A 24,234-nucleotide genomic window follows, 5' to 3' on the forward strand; every position below is an offset into this window, starting at 1 on the left:
TATTTGACAAAGAGAGACACATCGAGAGAGGGAACACAAGCAGGGGGAGTGGGAGAGAGAGAAGCAGGCTTCCCACTGAGCAGAGAGCCTGATGTGGGGCTCAATTCCAGGACCCTGGGATCATGACCTGAGCCGAAGGCAGACGCTTAACGACTGAGCCACCCAGGTGCCCCGGGATGGACTATTTTTACTGTGAGGACATTTAACAGTGATGAATGTGGGAGAACAATCACACGACCTGGGGGCGAAAGCCAGCTCTGCCACTTAAGGTTACTTAACCTCTTTGAGATGGTTTCCTCTCTCTTTTAAATGGGGTAATAATACCAACCTCAGAGGGCAGGGAGAAAATCAATTAAATACCACAGTCCAGGACTGAGCACAGACCAGCACATGGAGCAGGCTGAGGAAGTGGGTGGGTGCCATGGCTGAAATATCCTTCCTTCTCATCCCCTAAAAGTCAGCTGCCTTCTCTTCTCTAAATATCACACAACCGAAGTATATTTTTTTCTTTTTTGTATCTGTTCTGGTAGTAGCAAAACAACTGAAGTATATCTTAAAATTATTTGTATTATGTACCAAGTATAACATTTTTTAAAAAGTAAGCAGCAGTTTTTGTCTCTTCAAAAAAAAAAAAAGTATTCATTATCTTCATTAAAATCTGTATATCCCTTGAATTTTTTTCCCCTCTTGCTAAGTGAATGACTCTAAATGGAAAAAAAAAAGTTCTTTCTACCCCTATGAAAAACATAACAAAAAAAACAGCCACATTTTTTGCCAGGTAATAAGTAGTCATTCTTCTGGAAGTAGAAATCTTTTTAAAATTTCACTTTTCCCCCCTCTTTTAGAAGTAACTTTTAAATACACCAAAAACATTCTGCCTGTCTCCTCCTTTCCCTTTTAAAAAATTCAACATTACCTCTTCAGTACTGGATAAACTTTCACAACAAGCAGGAAATGCTTTACCTGTCTGAAACTGACCTGCCAACTTTCTGGGGCACACCTGACACAAAAATCCACAACTGATATGCAAGAGCCAGTTTCCACCAGCATATGGACCAATGCCATGGACGCCGGACATCAGGACTACCGCAGTGGCCAACACAGATCCCCTTGCCACCTGTCATTACTGCTTCTAATTTATTCCTCACACTGCTCCAGCTCTAGTTCCGTTGTCTGTTACCTCTATTCTTTCTTACTCAACAGAAGCCAAGTTCTTGACCTGGGAATCATGACCTTCACCCACCTGCCCAATCTGTCTCTCATCATCATCAGGCTTGCTGTCTCCCCTCCTCTCCTGCCCCCAAACACAAACATGTACACACACACACACACACACACACACAGTTCCAGCCTTACTACTTTCTATTCTTTCCCAACACTGTTCGTCCCTTCACCACCTTTGCCCACTGTCATCAGCTGAAGGTTCCTTCATCTTTCATCCTCAAAACCACATCCTTAGTTCAGTCCTCCCTGAGCATCTTGTCATAGTTCTTCCTCCTTCTTTAATCTTAGAGGTCTACTTGTACCACTATTACAGGACTTTTGTCATGTGCTGCCAGATGCTAAATGTATTTGTGAGCAAGTCACATCTTCTATTAACCTGTAAGCTCTTTAAGGATGAGGAATATGTGGCCCTCCTAGAGAAAACCTTCAGATGTTGTGTTATCCTGGTTTTCCATGAATATTTATTGCAAAAGCAGGTGTGTTTACCACCTGCTAATTATCTCCAGGTTCATATGAGAGGCAACCCAAAGTGACTCCAACTTTAGACGTGCCAAATGGTATTTCTCCCTGGATATGCTAGTGAAGGTCTTCTGAGAGACCAAGAGACCAAGATAGATGAGTACATTTTCATAGTATGGTAAGCTGAATAATGGCTTCCAAAAATACCCAAGTCCTAATGCCTGAAATTTGGGGATGTCACCTTATATGGCAAAAAGCAACCTGAAGATGTGATTAAGGTAAAGATTTTGGATTGGGGAAGTTATCCTGGTTTATCCAGATGGGCCCTAACTATAATGACAAGTGTCTTGAAAAGAGGGAGACAGAGGGAGATTTGACAACAGAAAGGGAGAAAGTGACATGATGACAGAAGCAGAGACTGGAGTGATGAGCTTTGAAGATGGAAGGAGAGGCCACCAGCCAAGGAACATGGCAGCCACCAGGAGCTGAAAATGCAAGGAAACCAATTCTCCCCTACAGCCTCTTGAAGGAACCTGTTCTGCCAGTACCTTGACTTTAGCCCAGCAAAACTGATTTTGCATTTCTGACCTCCAGAAGTGTAAACGAATAAATCTGTGTTGTTATAAGCCACTAAGTTTGTGGTTACAGCAGCCACAGAAAACTAACACATGTGTTAAGTGAGTATTTAGCCTTTCTGGGCACCGTACTATATATAACACAGTAGTTCTCAAAGTGAGGTTCCTGGACCAGCATCACCATCATCACCACCTGGGTACATGGTAAAATGCAAACATTCAGGCCTCATCCAAAATTACTGAATCAATGCTCTGGGGGAGAACACCCAGCTATCCATAATTGAACAAGCCCTCCGGTTGATTCAAGTTTGAGGACCACTCCTGGAACATTTTCTCTTTGAACTTGGTAATTAGCAGGATGTCATGCATTTTAGAAGGATGAAATAACCTACTAGAACATCACTTCCTTGAAACAAATGCTATGACAACACAATGTGGAAAATGGCAAGGACATCCTAAATAGACTGCAGCACAAGTAACAAAAAAGTCTTAAAATAACATGAGAAGCTACTACCAGTATCTAAAGTCTATTTTATCTGTGCTTAAAGGTTTGAACTAGCAACAGTCAGGTATAACTATTCACTGCTAAACTATTAACTACTAAATAAAATTCTTTTTCTTAGCAGGCAAAATAGATCTAAAATTAATGGAACTAGAAACCAGTACTTTTTCTAACAATGACAATTTTTCTATTATTCAGAGGGAGTCCATTTTGAACTTCTATCAAGTTCTTGGCCTATAATTTCCACATTCAACACATGAAGATAAAACCTCAATGTTATATTTAGTGTGTGTGTTTTTTAATACAAGTGTATGTCAGGAGAAACTTATAAAGGGGAAAGAATAACATTTCCAACATGATATCTAAAAATGGCTATTAGGCAAAAATTTGTAAAATAATATTATATGATGCCCATTTTTTTAGAAAGCCAATTTCATATCACAAGCATCTATTTATTAAATGGATGAATAAATGAATGTCACATCTTAACAAGAGATGATCATAATAATCAACCAGTATCAAAATCTAAATTCTGTTTTTAACTTCTATCTCTCATCTAAAGGGCTATTTAAGTTACATAAGTAATCTATAGAACTGTGTTTTTCTTTGTGGCATTGTTTGGTAATCTGAATTTTGCCAGTCTCTGCTGACCACATTCCATGCTTATCAACACTTATTGTGCTACACAGAAATCAACCAGAGGAGTCTGTTCTCTGGGGTTAAAGGACTGGTTAACAAGGAGAAGCAAGTGGGAAATCATTTCCCTGCCTAGGATCTTATAAATTAGGTCAATAGGACCCAAGTCAAATTGTACCCACAGCATTTATTAATTTTGTTTTTACATGGCCCTGTTTTCATAATTCACATGAAAAGAAGAAAATTAGTAAAGCACCACTTTATCAATTGCTTTACAGCTTCAACAACTAGTTTAAGGAAAAAAAACTGACATTAGGTTGTGAGGAGCCATGGCTAGGAGCAAAGTGAAAAAAGAGCTGCTTCTTGATTCATGCTTCACGGGCCAGTGGTGTCTGCATATGCACATACCCAGAGCACCACAGTCTAGTTATTGCCTCCGCCCTCTGTATTGGATGGCTGGGGCCAAATGTAATCTGTCTGCTGATGCTGAACACCAGGCACCCGAATATGAAACTCTTTGTTGTATTTTATCATCCACAAAGGAGAAGCTGATACTCACAACAGGACTATTTCCAAAGAGAATAGACTATGCTTACTTATGCCGTGGTTACTAAATGCCCCCTAGTATCCAAGTCACTATAGAGATAATTCTTAGAATATTACCAGTTAGTGGCCTTGAGCAATAGGGGCCTTGACTCTAGAAGTTAATATTTTATTTAATTTTACTGCCAACCCTATGTTGGGAGAGAGTGTAACCACAAATGAAAAAAATGATAAAAATTCTCAGCTAATCTCTAATCTTGATTTCAGTCCTTAATTTTTAAGTAGTTTTCCCCCAAACTTTTATTTTTTTATTTTTGTTTTTTTTAAAGATATCAGGGTGCCTGGGTGGCTCAGTCAGTTAAGCGTCTGTCTTCGGCTCAGGTCATGATCCCAGGGTCCTGGAATCGAGTCCCGCATCGGGCTCTCTGCTCAGCGGGGAATCTGCTTTTCCCTCTCCCTCTGCCTGCTGCCCCCCCACTTGTGCTCTCTCTCTCCTTCTCTGTCAAATAAATAAATAAATAAATAAATAAATAAATAAATCTTTTAAAAAAGATATTTACTTATTTATCTATTTATTTATTTAAGAGAGAGAGAGAGCGCACACATGAACAGAGGGAGGGGCAAAGGGAGAGTGAGAGGGAGAGGAAGCAGATTCCCCGCTGAGCATGGAGCCTGAGATCATGACCTGAGCTGAAGTCAGATGCTTAACTGACTGAGCCACCCAGGAACCCCTCCCCAAACTTTTAAAACAAAATTGCTCAAAATAGCAAAGTAGCATATTTTTAATTTCATTACTCAAACTCTAACTGTATTCTCAGCAGGATATCAAGCACTATGGGGAAATACACTGGAGTATGAGGTCCTGTCTTGACCTGCTTTTAGAACTGGATGGAAATAAATTTGAGAGCACACAGATAAGACACCTACTACTTAAGTAGGTGTAATGATATTGTATGATATTAATAATGACAACTCCTATTAATCAAACACATTCCATGGCTCAGGGAACAAGCTAGCTAGTTTACATACACACTATACAACCTTACAAAATATAGGATGCACTGAAGTAGAGATTTAAAGGGCCATAAGTTACAGGTTTTCCATGGTAAGGAGGATCTGTGAAGAATCAGGGCTGAAGATCATCTTTGGATAAAGATGAGGAAGGTCATTCTAAGTAAGCCCAGTGATAAAAATGTACCTGGCCTGCTTAGGGCAAGAATAATTGGAGCAGTGGAAAAACATAGAGGCTAGGGGACTGTTTTTTTTCCTACTTTTGTCTTTGTCAGAAGTGCTGATAATCAGAGGAAAAGCTGGGGACCGTGTTCAGTGCAGTTGTTATAGAAAGGTAGGGCAGAAGCCTCAAGAATAAATCAATAGGGCAAAAATACGCAATGGAGAAAGAGTAGGCTCTCCAATAAATTGTGCTTGGAAAATTGGATATTCATATGAAAAAAATGAAATTGGACCCTTGGAAAAGTCAACTCAAAATGGATTAAATCTTTAAAAATAAGATCTAAAACTATAAAACTCCTAGAAGAAAAACTATAAAACTCCTAGAAGAAAAAACTATAAAACTCCTAGGAGAAAGTCTAGGGGAAAAGCTTCTTGATATTGCCCTTGGCAATGATTTATTGGTTAGGACACCATACGCACAATAAACAAATGGGACTACATCAAACTAAAAAGCTTCTGCAGAGCAAAGGAAATAATCAGCAAAGTGAAAAGACAACCTACAGAATGAAAGAAAATATTTATAAATCATATGCCTGATAAAGGGTTAGTATTCAAACTAACACCTACAACTCAATAGCAAAAAAAACACAAATGACCAGATTTTAAAAATGGGCAGAAGACCTGAATAGACATTTCCCCAAAGAGAAGGTAAATGAAAAGATGCGCCACATCATTAACCATCAGGAAAATGCAAATCAAAACCACAATGAGATATCACCTCATACCTGTTAGGATGGTTATTATCAAAAAAAGCAAAAGATAAGTGTTGGCAAGGATGTGGAGGAAAGAGATTCCTTGTGATCTGCTGCTGGAAGTAAGTATATCCACTATGGATAAAAGCATAGAGATTTCTCAAAAACTTATATGACCCAGCAACCCCACTTCTGGATCTTTATCTGAAAGAACTGAAATCAGTATCTCAAAGAGATAACTGCATATCCATGCTCAACTGCAGTATTATGCACAAAGGCAAAGAAAACAGAAAATAGGAAACAACTTAAACGTTTATCTACAGACGAATGGATAAAGAAAATGTGGTATATAAATACAATGGAATACTATTCAGCCTTAAAAAAGGAAATCCTGCTGTTTGCTACAATGTGTGAACTTAAAGACATTATTCTAAATGAAATAAGCCAGACACAGAAGAACAAATACTATGTGATCCTATTTTATATAAGTAGAAGTGGAGGATAGAATTGTGGTTACTAGAGGCTCAGGGAAAGAGGAATTAGAGAGGTATATATAGTTTTACTTATGTGAAATGAATAGTCTTAAAGATCTACTGTACAGCACAGTGCATATAGTTAACAATACTACATTGTACACTTAATTTTTTTTTTTAAAGAGACCGCACGCAGTGGAGAGGGGCAGAGGCGGCAGGAGAGAGAGAATCTCAAGCAGACTCCATGCTTACTGCAGAGCCCAACACAGGGCTCCATCTCACAAACCTGAAACTGTGACCTGAGCCAAAATCAAGAGTCAGATGCTTAACCTACTGACCCACCCAGGCACCCTGTACACTTAAAATTTTAAGACGGTAGATTTTATGTCAAATGTTCTTATCAAAAAGGGGGAGGGGCGCCTGGATGGCTGTCGGTTAACCATCTGACTCTTGAATTCGGCTCAGGTCTGGATCTTGGTGTCATGACTTCAAGCCCTGCGTTGGACTCCTCACTGGGCGTGGGGCCTACTTAAAAAAAAGAGGGAGAGAGGAAACTTCTAGAGATGACAGAGTTTAGAGCATCATATATGGTGATAATTTCATGGGTACACAGTTATCTTCAAACTCATCAAATTGTATATATTAAATATGTCCAACTTTTTTGCATGTCAATCACACTTCAATGAAAAAATAATTATAAATAAATAAATAAATAAAGTTAAATGTCTAGTTAAATATCTAAATGGAGAGGACACTCTGATAGATATGATACCTACCTGGAATTTGAAAGTGAGGATGTTGAGGCAGAGAAGGATAAAGCACGACTATTGGGGAAGGAGAGTGGTTTGAGCAATCATGTTGCTTGTGGTGGGTTAATAGGAATAGTAATGTAAATATCTGGTGGTTAGGCTCTGGGTGCAAGGATTGAGGATGTAATTTTACAGCAATTCATAGATGGATGAGGCCTGAGGGTGGGGGTAATTGAAATGACTCTCCATTATCCTTCCCAACTCCCATCCATTCACCATTTTGAGTATATGGAAGAAAGGGAAGGAACACAGAGAAGACATGGAGAAAAGTCAGAAACTTAAGTTAATAAGATGAAAGACTATAGATTGAGGTCAGGGAGGAGGAAGGATGCCCCTTCCAAACAAATACCAGGTATCTTTACAATGAGGACATGCAGGGGAATTAAGCCATCGTTTCTCTAATGCAAGCCAAGTCCTTCCCAAACACATTTCCAGTTTTATTTTCTGATTTCCCTTTCTGTAATCTCAAATAGACCCTGTATTTTTCCAGTTTTCCCATTCTGTACTCTCCATCTAAGAATGCTTTCACTATCCCCCCTATATCAATGTCATACCATTTATTAGGGTTCAAATTAAATACTACCTCTCTGAGGTTTATTCATTTCCCTCATTGAATTCCTTTTCCATGCTCAGGAAGAACCCTGTACTTCTGTCATTTATTATAAACTCTAAGTATTTATAGAGAAATCTTAACTCCTCTGCCATATTATAAGATCCTTAGAGGCAAGAACCATGGGTTCCCTCTCCTGTATCTGTCACTATGTCTTGGTATAGTAGATATTTAATAATGTTAGCTAAATTGAATTAAATTCCTATGCTACTGATGATCCCAGGGAAGGGAAGAACAATACTAACATTAGCTCAAGGACTCAGACTGTCTTGCTAACTTCTTTTTCCATGATGCTTAGAATAATCCCTATCAAAGGGCAGGTGCTCAACAGATACTGAAAGAATGAACAAATGAACAGAGATCAGTATTTCCCAGTGGTAACAGACAGAGGCTCTTGAAAGAACCATGAATGGTATGCCCTTTAAATAAGAGTCTTTGATCCTCAACTGCCTTGTGCCCACATTTCCACTCAGCAACACATAACAACTGCTTAAATGGCAGCTCTAGGATGATCAGAAACCATTAAGTTTTTTAATTGAAGTATGACTTACACACAATAAAATCTAAGTTCATAGACATTTGATACATATTTACATATGTACGTACCTATGTCACCATGACCTGATTAAGATCTAGAAAAGCTCCAGCACTCCAGCAGGCTCTCTCTTGCCCACGCCCTCACCCCCACCCCTCATAAAACTACTTCTATCAATATAGATTAGTTTTGCCTGGAAAAAGTTTATCTTATCCTTTCCATTGTTCACTGCCTTATGGAAGTGTGAATTCCTTGAGGCCAAAATGGCCATCTTCTCTGTCCTTTGAATAGTCATTAGAAGGTAGATGATACCACCACACTTTTGCTAAAAAAAATCCTAAGCATTAACAGCAATGGTTTCTAACAGACAGGCCTATTCTCATATACATTAATAAAGGAGAAGGGCACAAAACTAAGCAAAACACTAAACTATATGTCCACTTTACGGCACACTGTAGCTGACCCAATATGTGGATGCTCTCTGAACCAGTTTTTTTTGGAGACACACGCGGAGCTGTAATCAAAGCATGAGCTAGTCTGATTGGGATGCCCGCTGCTCTGCTCCACATCAGATAATTGTCCTAAGTACCCATACTCCCACCCTCAACACACAGACAAGACTGAGTCTTCCCTGAAGAGACAGAACACCAGTTTTAGAAGCAGAAGTAGAACATCTCATTACTTCTCTCAGAACGCTATTGTTTTTAAGCAATGAGCATCTGGTTTGTTTCATTACATTTGATGAGGAAAATGATTTATTATGATGACCATGGTATGTGAAAACCATGAGCTCTCAGATTTTATTAAAGCAAACCTTGGTAAGAATAATGCTTTTCTTGTTGAATTCAGTAAAGGATCTTTCTTTATGTCAGACAATGATTCAGCTAATGCAGAATGAATGTGCAGGTAAAGATTTTGATACATGGATCAATATTTCATATCAAATTACCTGAACTCTTCTGAGAGTGACTAGTTTTCTATTCCCCGTGGAAACAGGACAGGAATGCTAATGCAATGCAGTTCTGAGGCATTGCCCTCAGCCAGAGGAAGCCTGTAGTTCTAGCTTTGTTACAGCACATAAATGAAGACCAATGTTGTTCACAGTTAAGTTCAGCCCTAAACTTTTGAGAGGTATAAGTCTATGCCTTTAGGGGACTGTTTAATAATGAACAGCTTATGTAAATGAGTGTTATTTTAGTAGCCTCTAAAATAGAAGCTAGCTTTTTATTTTTAGACTTTCTACAAAGTTGACATTTTATTAAGTGAGCTGAAAAAAATAATATTCATGGTTTGACCAAGCACCAAATCCACAAACCTTTGTACAAATAATTACGTAAGAGCAAGTATCACTTCGTAATACTTGTCACTTGTACTTGGGAATCGACACAAGTATTTTCTCCTCCTCCTACAAATCCACTTCAGCCTCATGAGCTACTGCAAGTCCTGAAATCTTTCTGCCTCACCGCCTGCAGGAAGCCGTTGGTGTGAGATGTCATTCCTTCAAGACAAAGCCTGAACACAAAGCAAAGACAACCTGGGTAAAAAGCCTTCTCAATGCTCTTTAGAGAAAATTATACACACCCAAAATTAAATCCTTGCATCTCATTAAATTAAAAAAAACTATAAGCTATAACCTCAGTGCTGATGAAATGGTTTTATTATCTGAACACCCTAATTTTTCCTAGGCAATGAACAATTTCACCTAATGCACATTCCCCTAACTGTAGAGCATACTGAGTTGTCCCAACCAGCTTCTTACTGTGAACAGTGTATTAATGGTTTGTTAGTCACACTGTAGAAAGTAAATATGTATCATAGATGGGAAGAAAAATTTGTATTGCATAATTACATAGGTTTGTGTAAAAAGGGACGATCTATACCCAGTCTGAAAATTAGCAATTTTTGTTGCGATCCAAAAATACCAAGAATGCAGAAAGGCAGAGATTCTCAGCTTTGCCGATGTGACTTTATTTGCAAGTAAATACATAAAAGCAACAATGCTTAATTTGAGCCTTTTGAATACAATCACTAAATTTAACTCTGTAGTCTTAAGATATATAATATATAGTCATAGGACACAGCCTTTGCTTTTTCTTGTTAAGTGGTCAGTCCTTATCAGCACAGTAGATCCACCGAGTCAGTAATGAAGCCTGGATACAAGTAAGCCACAACGTCAATGGTATCTCCATTTAAATTCCAGCCCTCCTACTGACTAGCTCTATAACCCAAGACAAATAACTGATCCTTGGTTACCTTTGGTTGATGAGAAGTTATGTTTCACAACACATGAGAAATGAACACTATGTGATCAGTATCATGCCTGGCCCATACTGAGTCCTCAGTGCAGCATAGCTATCATGACTTTGATTATGATGTGATTATTTTCAGTGATGCCAACACTTATCCTGGTCATGCACTAAGCCAATAGTGTTTCCAAGTCATTAACCCACACCAAAAGAGGTGGGACTTTCATTCTGAGAGTGCTAATGGAAGGAGGAATTCCGAGTTATTCCCTAACACAGGCCACATAAATCCGCTATGGAAACAGAGCTTGAATCTCCCCAGAATCCCACCGGAGACTAAAAAGCTCCTTCAAAAGTCAGTACTAGGACATTCTCAGGTATCTAAGTCAAGATGATCACATAAAGGGAGCCACTGGGAGAAAATTCAGGGATTGGGGCAGCGAGGACCAGGCAAACATGGACAGTGGGATTTTATTAAAATAAAACTTCTGTATCTCTTTGCCATTTAAGTGGAATTCAACTTTTTTATTTTCTCCTTTTTAAAAGTTACAACTATAAGCTCTTTCAAACCCAAGTATACCTAAAGTGATGCACAGTCATTTTCATTCTAATGCCCATAACTCAGGGCTAATATTTTTAATAGAAAATAAAGTAGTAGAATGAAGCGGGGGAGATCAGAAGGGGAAACGAACCATGAGAGACTATGGACTCTGAGAAACAAACTGAGGGTTCTAGAGAGGAGGGGGGTGGGAGGATGGGTTAGCCTGGTGATGGGTATTAAAGAGGGCACGTTCTGCATGGAGCACTGGGTGTTATATGCAAACAATGAATCATGGAACACTACATCAAAAACTAATGATGTAATGTATGGGGATTAACATAATTAAAAAAAAAGAAAAGAAAGTAGTAAAGACATTTGAAAAAATTAACTATCTGCAGTTCTGTCTTTCTAAAAGAATTCATTTTTATCTATTACTTTCCATTTATCTATATAAATGTTAATTATTTTCATGTACAGTTCTACTAAGCATTTTATTAGGACTATAAATAATATGGTTACTTTACAATTATTTTTAATTGATTACATGCTATTTTATTATTTTGATGATAATAATTTTGAAAATTCTATTAATATTAGACATTAAGATTGCTTTAAGTTATTTGAATTTGCTATAATTTGTGTTGCATGTAGTATGTATAGATACATGCATATGTATATTTTTAAGTTGTAATAAATAGCTACACACATGTATTTTTTGCCCCTGTATAATTCTTTGCTCAGGATACATTCATAGGAGTTGAACTGCTGAGTCACAGTCTATGAACATACATATGGTTATAATTCTGATCACCATGTTGCTTTCTCAACAGGTCATACCGGCTTGCCATAATTATTGACTATTTCAAATTTCTCACTGAATTATGGTGTATGAACTCTAAAAATGTTATATTAGTCCACGTTACTGATTTTAGAGATGTAGCGATTAAATCCCAGAGAGATGAAGTCACTTCTTCAGGCTGCAAAACTGATTAATGGCAGAATTCAAACTTAAACCCAGGTCTTCTGACTACTTCTTCTGGGTCCTCGCTGTATCACCTTATCCTCAGTTTCCCACTTGCCTCAGAATATTCTCCTCAGATAGAATACCAACCACAAGTCAACAGAGAAGGGCAAATGACAGGTATGAGGGAAATCAGAAAATATTCAAGAGGGTACATGTGGGTAGAAGGGAAAACGGAAGATACAACAAGAATCATGGAAGGACAACATCTCAAGGCCATTCCAGATCATTTCCATTCCAGAAAGTGCATTTACCTAGTTGTAAGCATCAAAGCATGGCCACGACAAGGGATCTTACCGCTAGAATTGGCAGTGACACATTTAAAAGTTTCATGTCAAAAAAAAAAATTAAAAATTAAAAAATTTTTAAAAAGAAGAAGTTTTATTACAGGACAGTTAGGCATTCACAGCCCCCAATAGAACCTACCTCTCAATCAGTAACAATTAGTGGTATGTCTTACACTTTCCAAGTACTTTATAGCTTCCACAGCAATCCTACACAAAAGCTGAGGAAGTGAGGGCAGGCATCATTTTCTCATTTTACAGATGAGAAAAATGAGTCTCAGAGCACAGTGGTGTGATGAAACATAATTGGCAGGGCCAAAACTACCACCTCAATCTTGACTTTTCCCTCAATGTTCTCCCACAGTGACATGACTTTTATTTCTTAATAAGGTGAGTTTACTAATTAAAACAAATATACTTGAATTGCTGGATTTTTAAAACTTGTTTTCTAAGTCGTGTTGTTGTTGCTGTTTTAATGGACTCAGAAATTCTAAAGACTGCATGTCTGGCTTCTATTTTTGCCACAGGCAAGTCGATTCATCCTTCTGAAATCGTTTCTTCTTTTGTGAAATGAGAAATTTGAGATGGTTGATCCTTAGGGTCTATTCCCAATGTTCATATTCTATGTCATCTGCAATTCTTACAAAATTATTTGATGGGGCCATTAGGTGAAAGTGAAAACTTAGGGAGAACTCTAAAAGTTGAACCTCCTTCAACAAGGGACATACTCCAAGCAATTTCAAAATATTTTAAATGACACAAAGAACAAAATTTTAAATGGAGACATATTCTAATGGCTAGACAAATTTTATTTTCACTGTTAAGACAGGCAAAATGATGACAAATTTGCTGTTTCAATTTTAGAAAGAGTCCAAGCTAACCAATAAGCAAAAGAGTACACCTTGAAGCATGATACCATGGCAACATTTTGTGGCCTTGTTGAACTTGGAAAAGCACACCAAATGAATAATGAAACTATGAATAATGAAACAAATAATGAAACAAATGAATAATGAACTATGCCTTCATTCTGAGCAGACTGAGACTGTCTAAAAGGATGGGCAAAGTGCTCATTTGGCCAAGATACTACTTTTCAATGACGGCTTTTCACCCCCTAGTCAGTCATGAAGCCAACAGAATATGTGGCAACTTGCATATTTTTTAAATGTAATTAATTACAATGAGTTGTCAGAGTACATAAGAGAATGCAGCACTACGGGAAGGCTGGGCTACTTATTAAGATACTGCTTCTCCCCCTCAGAGTTGGCCCTCTGCAAACTTCAATTCAGCTGGCTCTTAGGAACTGGTGCCTTATGGAGTTGAGCCTCTAAGAAGCTCTAGAGGGAGGCTGGAAGATTGCAAGAGGAAGATGGGATGTGCTCCTTTCTCTTCTGCTTCCTGTTCGGGCCACCACTTCTCCATCGCCCTCTCCCCCCACACCCCCAGCAATGCATCTTCACCCCAGCAGTGAAATTCCAGTGGCAATGGCAGCTTGCTGTTTGCAGTTTTTCCTTATTCCCACAGCCAGCCTCATTGTGGTCCTGCAGACTCCAGCTGGTCAACGTTCCCTCTTTGATGTCTAGCTCCATGGCTCCTCCTTCTAGCTTCTAGGTTCTGATAACTCCACCCACTTCCCATGAGCCCCTGGTCCTCAGAGAGGTAGCTTCTTCCTGCCATTACTATCTCCATGATACCTCCAGGGCACGGCTCATCCCAGAATGTACAGAGTGCCAGTCCTTGAAATGTTTGTTACTGTTTCCCCAGAATGTAAATTAACTACATCACTAAGCACACTGTTTAGTTCAGCTGACTTTTTCTTCACAGTTAGACTTTCTCAAAAAAGAAGCAGTGAGTTGATTTGCATTCAGGTCAAGCTCCTTATCTCATTGCAGACTGGTAGGAAAGAGTCAGCAGATCAATTACTTGGTGCAACACAGTCTTAGTGGTTCCCCAGTTAATGTTTCTTTATATTATAGTCACTCCTAAAAATAACTCCTGTGATTTGTGTCTCATAATGGGACCCTGACTGACACAGAAGTTACGTATAGGTAATATTTGAGTAACTTGTATTTCATTATATACATGCATGTGTACAAAATGGATTGATATAAAATGTACCATAGGATCAAAAAGTTGGATATACATTACCCTAACATGTAGATTATAAGAAAAAAAAATTTCCTAAATCCCAGTTGCATGCATATCTACATTGCCTTCCTGTGACACTATATTTTAAACAAATAAAGAAACTCAAAGAAAAATATTCAAAGAACTCCACCCAATATAAACTTCTATCTACAAAGGAGAAAAAAAGGTAACAGTAAATGAGAGATACTCTATTTTTTTAGGCTTGAATGTGGTTTCTTTTAGGACTTAGGAAAATGTGTTAATTTGTATGAGTACATTGTGTGATACAAATTCAGAGCACCTAAACAAATTCTGGGTTTTCTTTTAAAAAGCACTTGTCACTTACAATCATATTTATGGGCAGAGTTGCTTGTGTCCAGCAATTACAGGAAAAGACTACTGAGATAGGCTTATCTTTCAACTATATAAATATTTCCTACTAACCTAGCAATAACTTTACCTAATAGCTCACTAACCCCCCTGTAAAGTCAATGCCTTCTAGAGTTTGCTTCATGACCAAAGTTAGTGCTATCTATAAAGGGGGTTCTAGGCTGAGAAAGTAGAAAACATAACATATAACATGTGCATACCTGAGCATTATCACATCACTATAAAATATGAGGCTCATTCTTTTATTTGTCATCATGAAATTACAGAAAACATTTTGTTGATTTCATATAAATGAACACACACATACCTTACAGGGTGTCTAGAAATTTTGAAAATACAGGGCCAATTATTTCATTTTTTATTATAGAGCTATTCATATGTGACTATATAGTTTATCACCCAAACTGGGTCATTTTGAATACAAGGGAGAGGTAACTGCCTAGGACCCTAAGATAGATTGTATGGTTACCAAACTCATGTAAGAAGTCAGCCTCCAAAGATGCATTTACATATCAACCGAAAGAACTATGACATAATGGAGATTAAGTCAACACATGTTAAATAAAATGAAAAAAAAGTATGATAAATAGTACTCTGTGCTTCTAAGTATCTTGCATGTAAATACGTAATTTCTACGTCACATAGAGTCTTATTCCATGATGTATCCTTTGACATTGCTCAGAATAGCTAGAATATTTGTAAAAAATAAAGCACACGTGGCAATCATGAGATTGTGCCTCTTAGACCTTGGACTGCATTTGCATGAAGGCCACAGGCTGCTTGCAGCCAATGACTGAGCACAACAGGAATACTAGAGTAAGGCCATTTCTAAGAAACATAGGTCTCCTCTGATGGAGACTGTGGCTCTGGGACTCTCCAACTGAACTTTCTTTAGAAAGGCAGGGCAATCTTAGAGATTCACCGAACCTTTTTTCCTTCGCTCTCTCCCACACTGGGGGTCAGTCTTACACTGGGGTCTGAAGGCTCTTCCAGCCTCCCCCAACACCCTCCCCATTTTTGCTTATAACAGGCATTTCCCCGAATCAATTTCTTACACATTCAATCTTAATGTATCTTGGTATCTCCCTCTCACAGGACCCAGACTAAGCACAGATGTTTATTGACCTAAATCTAGTTTATATGTATTCTAAATACAAAGAATATTTTAAAACTGAGGGCACTTGAATCAGTCACATTTACACACTGAAACTCTACTATATGTGGTAAACCCAGAGAAATATGTATACTCTCCCTATAGGATTAAGCCAATTCAAATTGGAAAAGTTAACAGCATTTAATAAAACTTCAGTGTTCAGCCTGAATGTATTTCAACATGGCAGAGAAAACCAAAGCTATTCTCATACTAGAGACTGATATCTCCTAGCCTCACCTACAAAAGAAGGTGTTCTGATGATACACGTGACAACTTCTACATCTAAAATTCTATGGTTTCCTAAAATTACTTATGAATCAATTTGTTTTTATTTTTTAAGATTCTCTATCTACTGTTGTGGGTGCATGGTGCTTTGCATTTGGTAAATATCTCTTTAACTGAATCTTTAACAGAATTTCAGGGTAGAAAGGGTTCTAAAGTGACTTAATCCACCCTAGGAGATGACATGCAACAGGTTCATTTGACCTAAAGTCAGAAAAAAACTGTACAGTGCAAGCTGCTCAGGCATTTTTCTAATAGCCCACGTAAGAATAAACATTTTTACTGCTGGGAGTAAGAAGCAGCTGTGGCCTCTCACCTCTTAAAATCGGTTCACTGCCTTGTTATTTTATTAAAAACACTTAAGAGTGTTGTGAAAATTTGAATTACCTTGTTTTGATTATTTCTGTTGACAATATACATTTTTTCCTCTTGGGTTAGATAGGCAAACACACTGTCCATTCCAAGAAAGTTAATAGAAAATATATTTTAAATATCCATTAAAGTAAGTATTTAAGGTTCTATAAATGGTAACAATGACTACATGAGGTCAAGTTAGCTAACTTAACCAAAGAAGGAAGTCATTTGGAAATCATGCTGAAGTTAGGGCAGGCTGATGGAGTGGAGAAGTACTGGATTAAGAGACAGCCGTGCATGTTTCATTTCAGATTCAGCTTTTAATAAACTAACTGTGTGACCCCTGAAATGCTACCTACCCTCTCAGGATTTCTGCTTCTCCAGCTGTGAAATAAGAGGGTTGGACAAGATGGCTTATGAAGTCCTCCACAGCTGCTTTAGTCCCATGGATTCTGTGTGCACTTTTCTATCACACATGATGACTAACATCAAACTACAGACTCAACCAAAACTGAGAGCTTCTTAGTATTAGAGGAAGAAACCCCAAATGTGAACGATTTGACAAGAAGAAAAACATCTAGTTCTCTTCTCATTTTTATTTTATTTTATTTTATTAGGATTTTATTTATTCATTTGAGACATAGAGATACAGAGAGAGAGCATGAGCAGGGGAGAGGCAGAAGGAGAGGGAGAAGCAGGCTCCCCACCGAGCCAGGAGCCAGAAGCGGGGCTTGATCCCAGGACTCTGGGATCATGACCTGAGCCAAAGGCAGATGCTTAACCACCCAGGTGACACTCTCTTCTCATTTATAAAGCATTTGCCGTAACCAGATGCAGTATGAAAGGGAACCAGGATAGGGGAGCCTGGGTGGCTCAGTCAGTTAAGCCTCCGACTCTTGGTTTTGGCTCAGGTCCTGATCTCAGGGTCGTGAGATCGAGTCCCACGTCTGGCTCCGCACTCCGCTCGAAGTCTGCTTGAGATTCTCTCTTTGCCCCTCTCCCTGCTCTCAATCTCTCTCTAAAAATAAAGTCCAAAAAAAAAAAAAAAAGAAAAGAAAAGAAAGGAAACCAGGATAATTTAAGGAAAAGCAACTTCCAAGCAAACATTCCACTGACAGGCCCTCTTACTGCCTTCTACACAGCCACTGAGGACTGAAGGATAAAAGCTATTCTTGTTCCCTTCAGTCTGTTGGACAGAGAGAAGCAGAGCTAAGTGTCAAAGTGTTTCCTGCTCTGATGACAGATGGCCAGGCTTGATGTAGAAGGGCTAAAAGAGACCATATCCCACAGAAGGGCAAAAAAAAGTGCTCCTGGCTCTCACCATCTCTCTTAACCGTCAAAGCCCTTCACCCACAGAACCCAACATGAATTCCAAACTTTGACCTCAGTTAGCAACTGGCCATTCCCATGAAATACAACTTTCCCTTGTCAGCTGAAATTCCATCCAAAGCTATTTCCTATTCCAAGGTAATGACGTTGTAAGCACATTGTAAGTCATTCTTTCCAAGTAAGTAAATTTGAAAACTAGAACAGTAGGGTTCCAAAAAAGGCAGTTTCTACCACATTTATGTACCCCAGTTGAGAATTTGTTCATACTCAGCCTTAAGAATGAGGTTCATTCTTTTAAATCTATTCAAGGGGTCTCTGGGCCAGGTAGCCTTAATTAAGTGAAAAATAAGTGTAGTTACTAAAGGAAAAGACAACAGGTAAAAAGAATAATCCCTCTAGGCAAATGTGACATTGGGAAACAACCACTATTTATAATAGAATTTGCCACAGGCAGATAGCATCTTATAACTCAGACTTTGAAAAAGCATTTGCAAATTTTCACATCAATATTTACATGAAAATTTACCAGTAAAACATGACACTTGGCACAATGCCTTACTTTGGAAAAAATTTTCTACTAAACAAAGATAACATAGATTTCACTTTAAAGCTTAATACTATAAACTTTTTTAAAAATCATTTCCAACCTTCTGCCAAATCAGTATTATTAGTACGTGCATGACTAAGAGAAGCTCAGTCTTCCTAAGACTTGAACTTAAGCAGCCTAACTCGTTAGTAGTAGCATTCAGTATTGAAATAACCAGGAAGAAGGTTATGGCAGCCTTGAAGAATTACTTTCACAGATAAAGGTGCCTCAGTTTATGCAGGAATAGCAAAAGAGTAGCAGGGGAAACACAATCTAGGAAAGGAACTCCATTTTCCAGCAGCAGCTGGTGTTGCCGTGTTAATAGCTTTGCAAGACACTAAAACATAATTCTTGTTGGTGAAGATTATAGTGGTAACACACATTGCAACAACTGATTTTTTCAATTGTATGACGTGGAAACTCTTCACTTCTTTCAAAGCATCAGATGGATTTTAAAAGGTTCCTAATGGCCATAAGTAATAAGTAACAACTACAGTGGTCAGAGGACTTGTAACATCTTTCACTGGCAAAACAAATTATTTTCAAAGGTATTTTTGGTATATACCTAAAAAATATTTACTATAAAGGATAAACTACAAATATTTTTGTAAGTCAAAGAAAAATGCACAAATATTCTTCGGAAGCCTATTACAATGATTTAAAATACTACTCTGTCGCACAGAAAAAATGAGATATAGGCTTACAGTTACATAAGAATTATATAAAGTAACTTGGCAGATCCTACCTTTTTTAGGAACCGGACTCCATAGGTAAATACATAAAGGGAAAATGAAAATCTCCACCTGTAGAAGTTTAAAAAAACATTCTATGACATTCAGTTTATGTATTCACAGCATAGTATTCTGAAACATGTGAGTGAAAAAAAGTCCATTAAATTTGCCAAACCCCACCCCCACCCCAGGCCCCACCACTCCAACCAGGGATTAAGTTTAATGGGCAATTTCAGTGTTAGCTAAACACATGGGCATGGTTTATTGCAAAATCTTAAATACTAATAATTCATAACAAATTTTCTTCCAGTTACTGTATTTGCCCATCTGTTCATCTTCTCTCTCCAACATATGCATTTCCTCTTATTAATTGCTCATGAAGGAATACAGTTCAACAATACAAAGGTACATAAGATTGTTTTGAATTCCTTGTCTAATTCAGATATTAAGTAAATAAGTTAACTGAAGTTCATACTTGTTTAAAAAATAAAAGCCTTAGTATTTTTAAGTCAAGTAAGATTTTTTCCTTCATCTTTTAACAAATACTTATCGACATCTTTGTGGATGTTGCTAAAGGAACCCACTTGGAATCTAAGGCATCCACCTGATATACGACTGTTAATGACAACCTTACACCACCCCAAACCGTACATCTAGCTGTTAGTTAGACTTCCATTTTTTTAGTGAGGAAAAACATTTTTGGTTCTCTTTCAATTTTCAATGATTCAATGTTTAAGTCTTAAAATATAAGACTTTATGTGGACAGTGGTGATGTTTGCAGGAGGAAAAAAAAGTTGAAGCCCTACTTTTTACCCTATACAAAGATGAACTGCACTTAGATGTAGGACCTAAATTTGAAAGGTGAAACTGTAAAGCTAACAGAGGAAATTGTTGGAAGAGATCTTTGCAATTTGGGGATAGCCAAAAACTTCAAAATAAGACCTTCAAGACCTCAACTTAGGAAGAAAATTCATGCATTTGATATCAAAATTAAAGATTTTGTAAAATGGCCTTCATAGATAATAAACAGGTAATAGATTAGATTTTTTTTTACAGTATCAAAAATTACTGGGACAATGGAACACATTAAATATGAATCTTAAATTAGACATCAGTGTTATTTAAATGTTAAATTTATTGAGTGGGAGAACTGTATTACAGTCTATGTAGGAGAATGCCCTTGTTTTTAGGGGATTTACAGTGAAATATTTAGTGGTGAAGTACCTGAAACTTTAAAAATATATACATAAGACTTTGTATAAAGACTTTATATAAATTACATATTATATGTATATATGGTTTACCCTAGTACTCAATTCCCAATTTTACTTCTTATATTTTCTGGGTGTGAATAGCTATGCCTTTAAAGTTTCACTAATTAGCATTTCTGAGGTTATGCTGTTAGTAGTTCTATGGGGTACAAGTTATAAATGAACACAAGGGAGAAAGGGGCTAGTCAACTTCAATCTGTCAGGAGGCAAATTACTTTATGTGTTTGCAAGCCATGTAATATTTTCAAATAAGGTAAAAAAAGGGGGGGAGGGAAGGGAGGGAGAGATGATTTTAGGAGATGATTCAAATTTTAGACAAAATATTCTGGAAAAAATGACAGCTTCTGAAGGTAAGAGGAAAAGAATAATGGTGGGGGGCCTCTGAGAGCTGAGTAAGGCCCAATAGCAGACACAAGTGTCCCTCGGAATTTCATTCCTGGGCTGACTGACCTTTCAAACATCCTGGAATTCAAACCAGAACTAACATTTAGAGAAGAGCTTTGAACTTCAGGGTTGAGAATCTTCAACTAATAATTCATAAAACCTGAATTCAGGAAGAAACGATAAAAACGGATGGAAGCAGTATAATAATTCAACGAAAACTTGCAAATGATAAAGAAAAGCCCTCTTGTAAGTAAAGGTGGTTCACTTACTGCAGCATCAAAGTCAAGGACTTAATTTTAACCACTTCTCCGTTACTGATTTTTGGTGGTTGTGGATAAGAGTTGTCTGTATATAAAAAAATATTAAAAAAAAAAAAAAAGAGTTGTCTGTATGTTTCCTTCTGGATGTATAAATTCTAGATCAGAACTGAAGACCAAGAACCAGAAGTGACAACCACAGGGTCCCACGCTTGGTTTTAATGTTTTGCTGGCACTATCTTGAAATTCTTCGTAACTGTTGAACAGGAGACCCCACATTTTATTTTGCACTGGGCACTGCAACTACGTAGCTGGTTCTGATTCAAACACACAGAATCTCCTAACTTTGGGCAAATCTATTATTCTTTAACCTCAGTTTTCATCTCTATAATGGGAGAGCAGGTTTATAGTATACTCTTTTGATATTACAACCCAAGGATTTGGTGGCACAAGTAATCTCCACTTCCCAACGTATGAAACCAACCTACTTCATGCATATGCAAGTTACTTTTCTGGCCTCTGAAGGCAAGTGAATTTGCAACTCCCAGATTAAAAGATTTATAACAGCTGTTTCAGCTCTAAAACTCCTCTGTTAGTAGTCAGTGACCAGGCAATTTTTATGTATAATAAAAACTTTATGGAAGTCATTGGAATTCCTATAATCACTTAATGTACCTACATTTTATTCCCTCACTAAATTTACCCGGTTTTCCTAAGATCTAGGTTCTAATACGGGACACCAATGCCTCCATCATTTGAATAACAATTTGCGATGAATAATTACAAGACAGAGTTTATTTCCACAAAATATCTGCAGGAAGCAAAATTTTCAAGCATTCTGCCACATGCATAACTTTTTTTATTTGTGTAGTTTCATATAAGTTACAGTTTTAAATGATGTCTAGCTACAGTCTCCTGATGGATAGCCTCCACCAACTTCCCACTAAAATACCTATAAAACAAGAGGTAAATAAAGGTGCGTGCAACCACAAAATAGATACATATATAACCTTCAACCTACTGCAAGAATCAGAGAATTTTACAGCAGAAAACAAACAATAAAATTAGATTTTTAAAATGTAATTCAAGGCAGAGAAAAGCAAGCTATGAGTCCTGAAGGAAGTAGGAAAATCTTAGCATATCTCCCTTTCTCTGCTTTCTACTATCTCGGATACAAATGCAACAATCTGTATGGTCAGAAACCTGTTCTCCATCATGAATGAGGCTTTTTGGGGCAGGAGGAGAGTCCCCCCACCCTATCATTTAGTGACTGCTACTTTTAAAAGGTAAGTGGGGAGAAAGGGAAATATGTAGCGCCCTGGGGTTTCAGTTGCAGAAAAGCAGATTTAGAGACAAGATGATTTATGGTGGTATATATTCTGGGTGTTGGAGTCGTTAAATAATCCATATAAAGAGTATGAAGAACAAGGCATTAGCAATTGCTGCTTTATATGAAACTCTTCTAGACCACTGAAAATAGGCCAGAGCCTACAAACGTCAACTGCTACAAGGTCTGAGATCTAAAAGAGGACTTTTACTAAGCAAACAAGAGGACGACAGAGAGAGGGTGGGACCCAGGGCAATCCACACACCCTCTCTGTGAGCGGGTCTAAATGGATACTGCCAAATTCAGGAATGAAAATAAGAGCTAAATGTCAACATAGGTCTACCAAGAAGTAGTGCATAAATATGGAAAGAAAAGGGCATGCTAAAGAGTCAAACAAAGACCTGTCTCCTAAAAACAACTCCCTAGAGGAACCAGATGTAATTTTTAGAAAAGTATTTGGCATTGTTAGTACGATACAAGAAGACATGTCCCTTAAAGACCAAAGTAGAAAGCCATAATCAATAAAGGACTACTGGGTATGATAAAAAGAGAATCTAAGTGAAATAAAGAAGCAGTACAATGATTCTAAAAATGAAGTGACAGAATATTACCCACATGGGGGGAGAGAGAAAAATGGAGATGTGTACCATGTAAAATTAAATCACTGATGTAGAAGACAAACACCCCCATATGACCAGAGAAAAGAACCAATAGATGAAAGAAGACTAGATCTGAAGGACAAGAAAAATCAAGTCTAATTATAGTTGTTTCTGAGAAAACACTACTGCAGAACTGAAATAGAATAATCAAAGACAGTAAAAAAACAAAATCTGAACAGAATAAAAGAGGACTAAATTGTATTCCAAATAATATCAATTCAAAGCCGCATTCTGACAAAAGTTTTGAATCTTTGGGTTAAAATAAAAAAAAGAAAAAATCTTCAGTACCAGGCATAAGAGCAAAAACAAGTCAACACAAAAATCAAATGAAAGTAAGTCACCATCAAAGAAACAAATGTCCAATTGGTCTTAAATTTCTCCTCTGTATTACTAACCTACAAAAGAAAGAGAAGACTCAATCAGAGTTAACCACTGCCAGCCAAACTGCCTTTCACTTGTGAAGGAATAGGAAAAGCAGTCTCGCATAGTCCAAAGCTCCGAAAATACAGTGCTATTAACCTTTACTAAAATATTCCTTAGCTTAATTCCAACCCATCAAAATACAAATAAAAATTAAGAATTCAAAAAGCCTAATTTTGGAATAAAAGGACTAGGGTTAGCAACATAAATAACTGCCTTAAATTTCATGGCCAAATTAAATGCTATCACCCTTCAGGGACAATGTAATTAATATAAAATATTTAACAATAACCAGGGGATAAATCCTTCGATTATACTAATGAAAGGAGGGGATGGAGAAGGGAAGCATTAAACTTATTCGTACAGAGACATTTCAAAAGACACTGTTGTTATGGTAATAATAGAAATATAGTTAGGAAGGTTTTCTTTTTTTTTTTAATTTTATTTTATTATGTTATGTTAGTCACCATACATTACATCATTAGTTTTTGATGTAGTGTTCCATGACTCATTGTTTGCACATAACACCCAGTGCTCCATTTAGTACATGCCCTCTTTAATACCCATCACCAGGCTAACCCATC

The 24,234-nt window shown here is 37.5% G+C and overlaps 1 protein-coding gene across 1 annotated transcript in view; it reads right to left on the reverse strand.

Moving 5' to 3' along the window:
• The window catches only part of CERS6 (ceramide synthase 6), a 306,091-nt gene that overhangs the window by 120,213 nt on the left and 161,644 nt on the right, over nt 1–24,234 (reverse strand). Inside the window, exon 4 of the mRNA XM_032408695.1 lies at nt 19,347–19,404. Within this exon, the coding sequence (XP_032264586.1) occupies nt 19,347–19,404 (58 nt within the window). The remainder of the gene's footprint in view (nt 1–19,346; nt 19,405–24,234) is intronic.

The sequence above is a fragment of the Phoca vitulina genome, unplaced genomic scaffold (genome assembly GCF_004348235.1).
Source record: "Phoca vitulina isolate PV1807 unplaced genomic scaffold, GSC_HSeal_1.0 scaffold1, whole genome shotgun sequence".
NCBI lineage: Eukaryota > Metazoa > Chordata > Mammalia > Carnivora > Phocidae > Phoca > Phoca vitulina.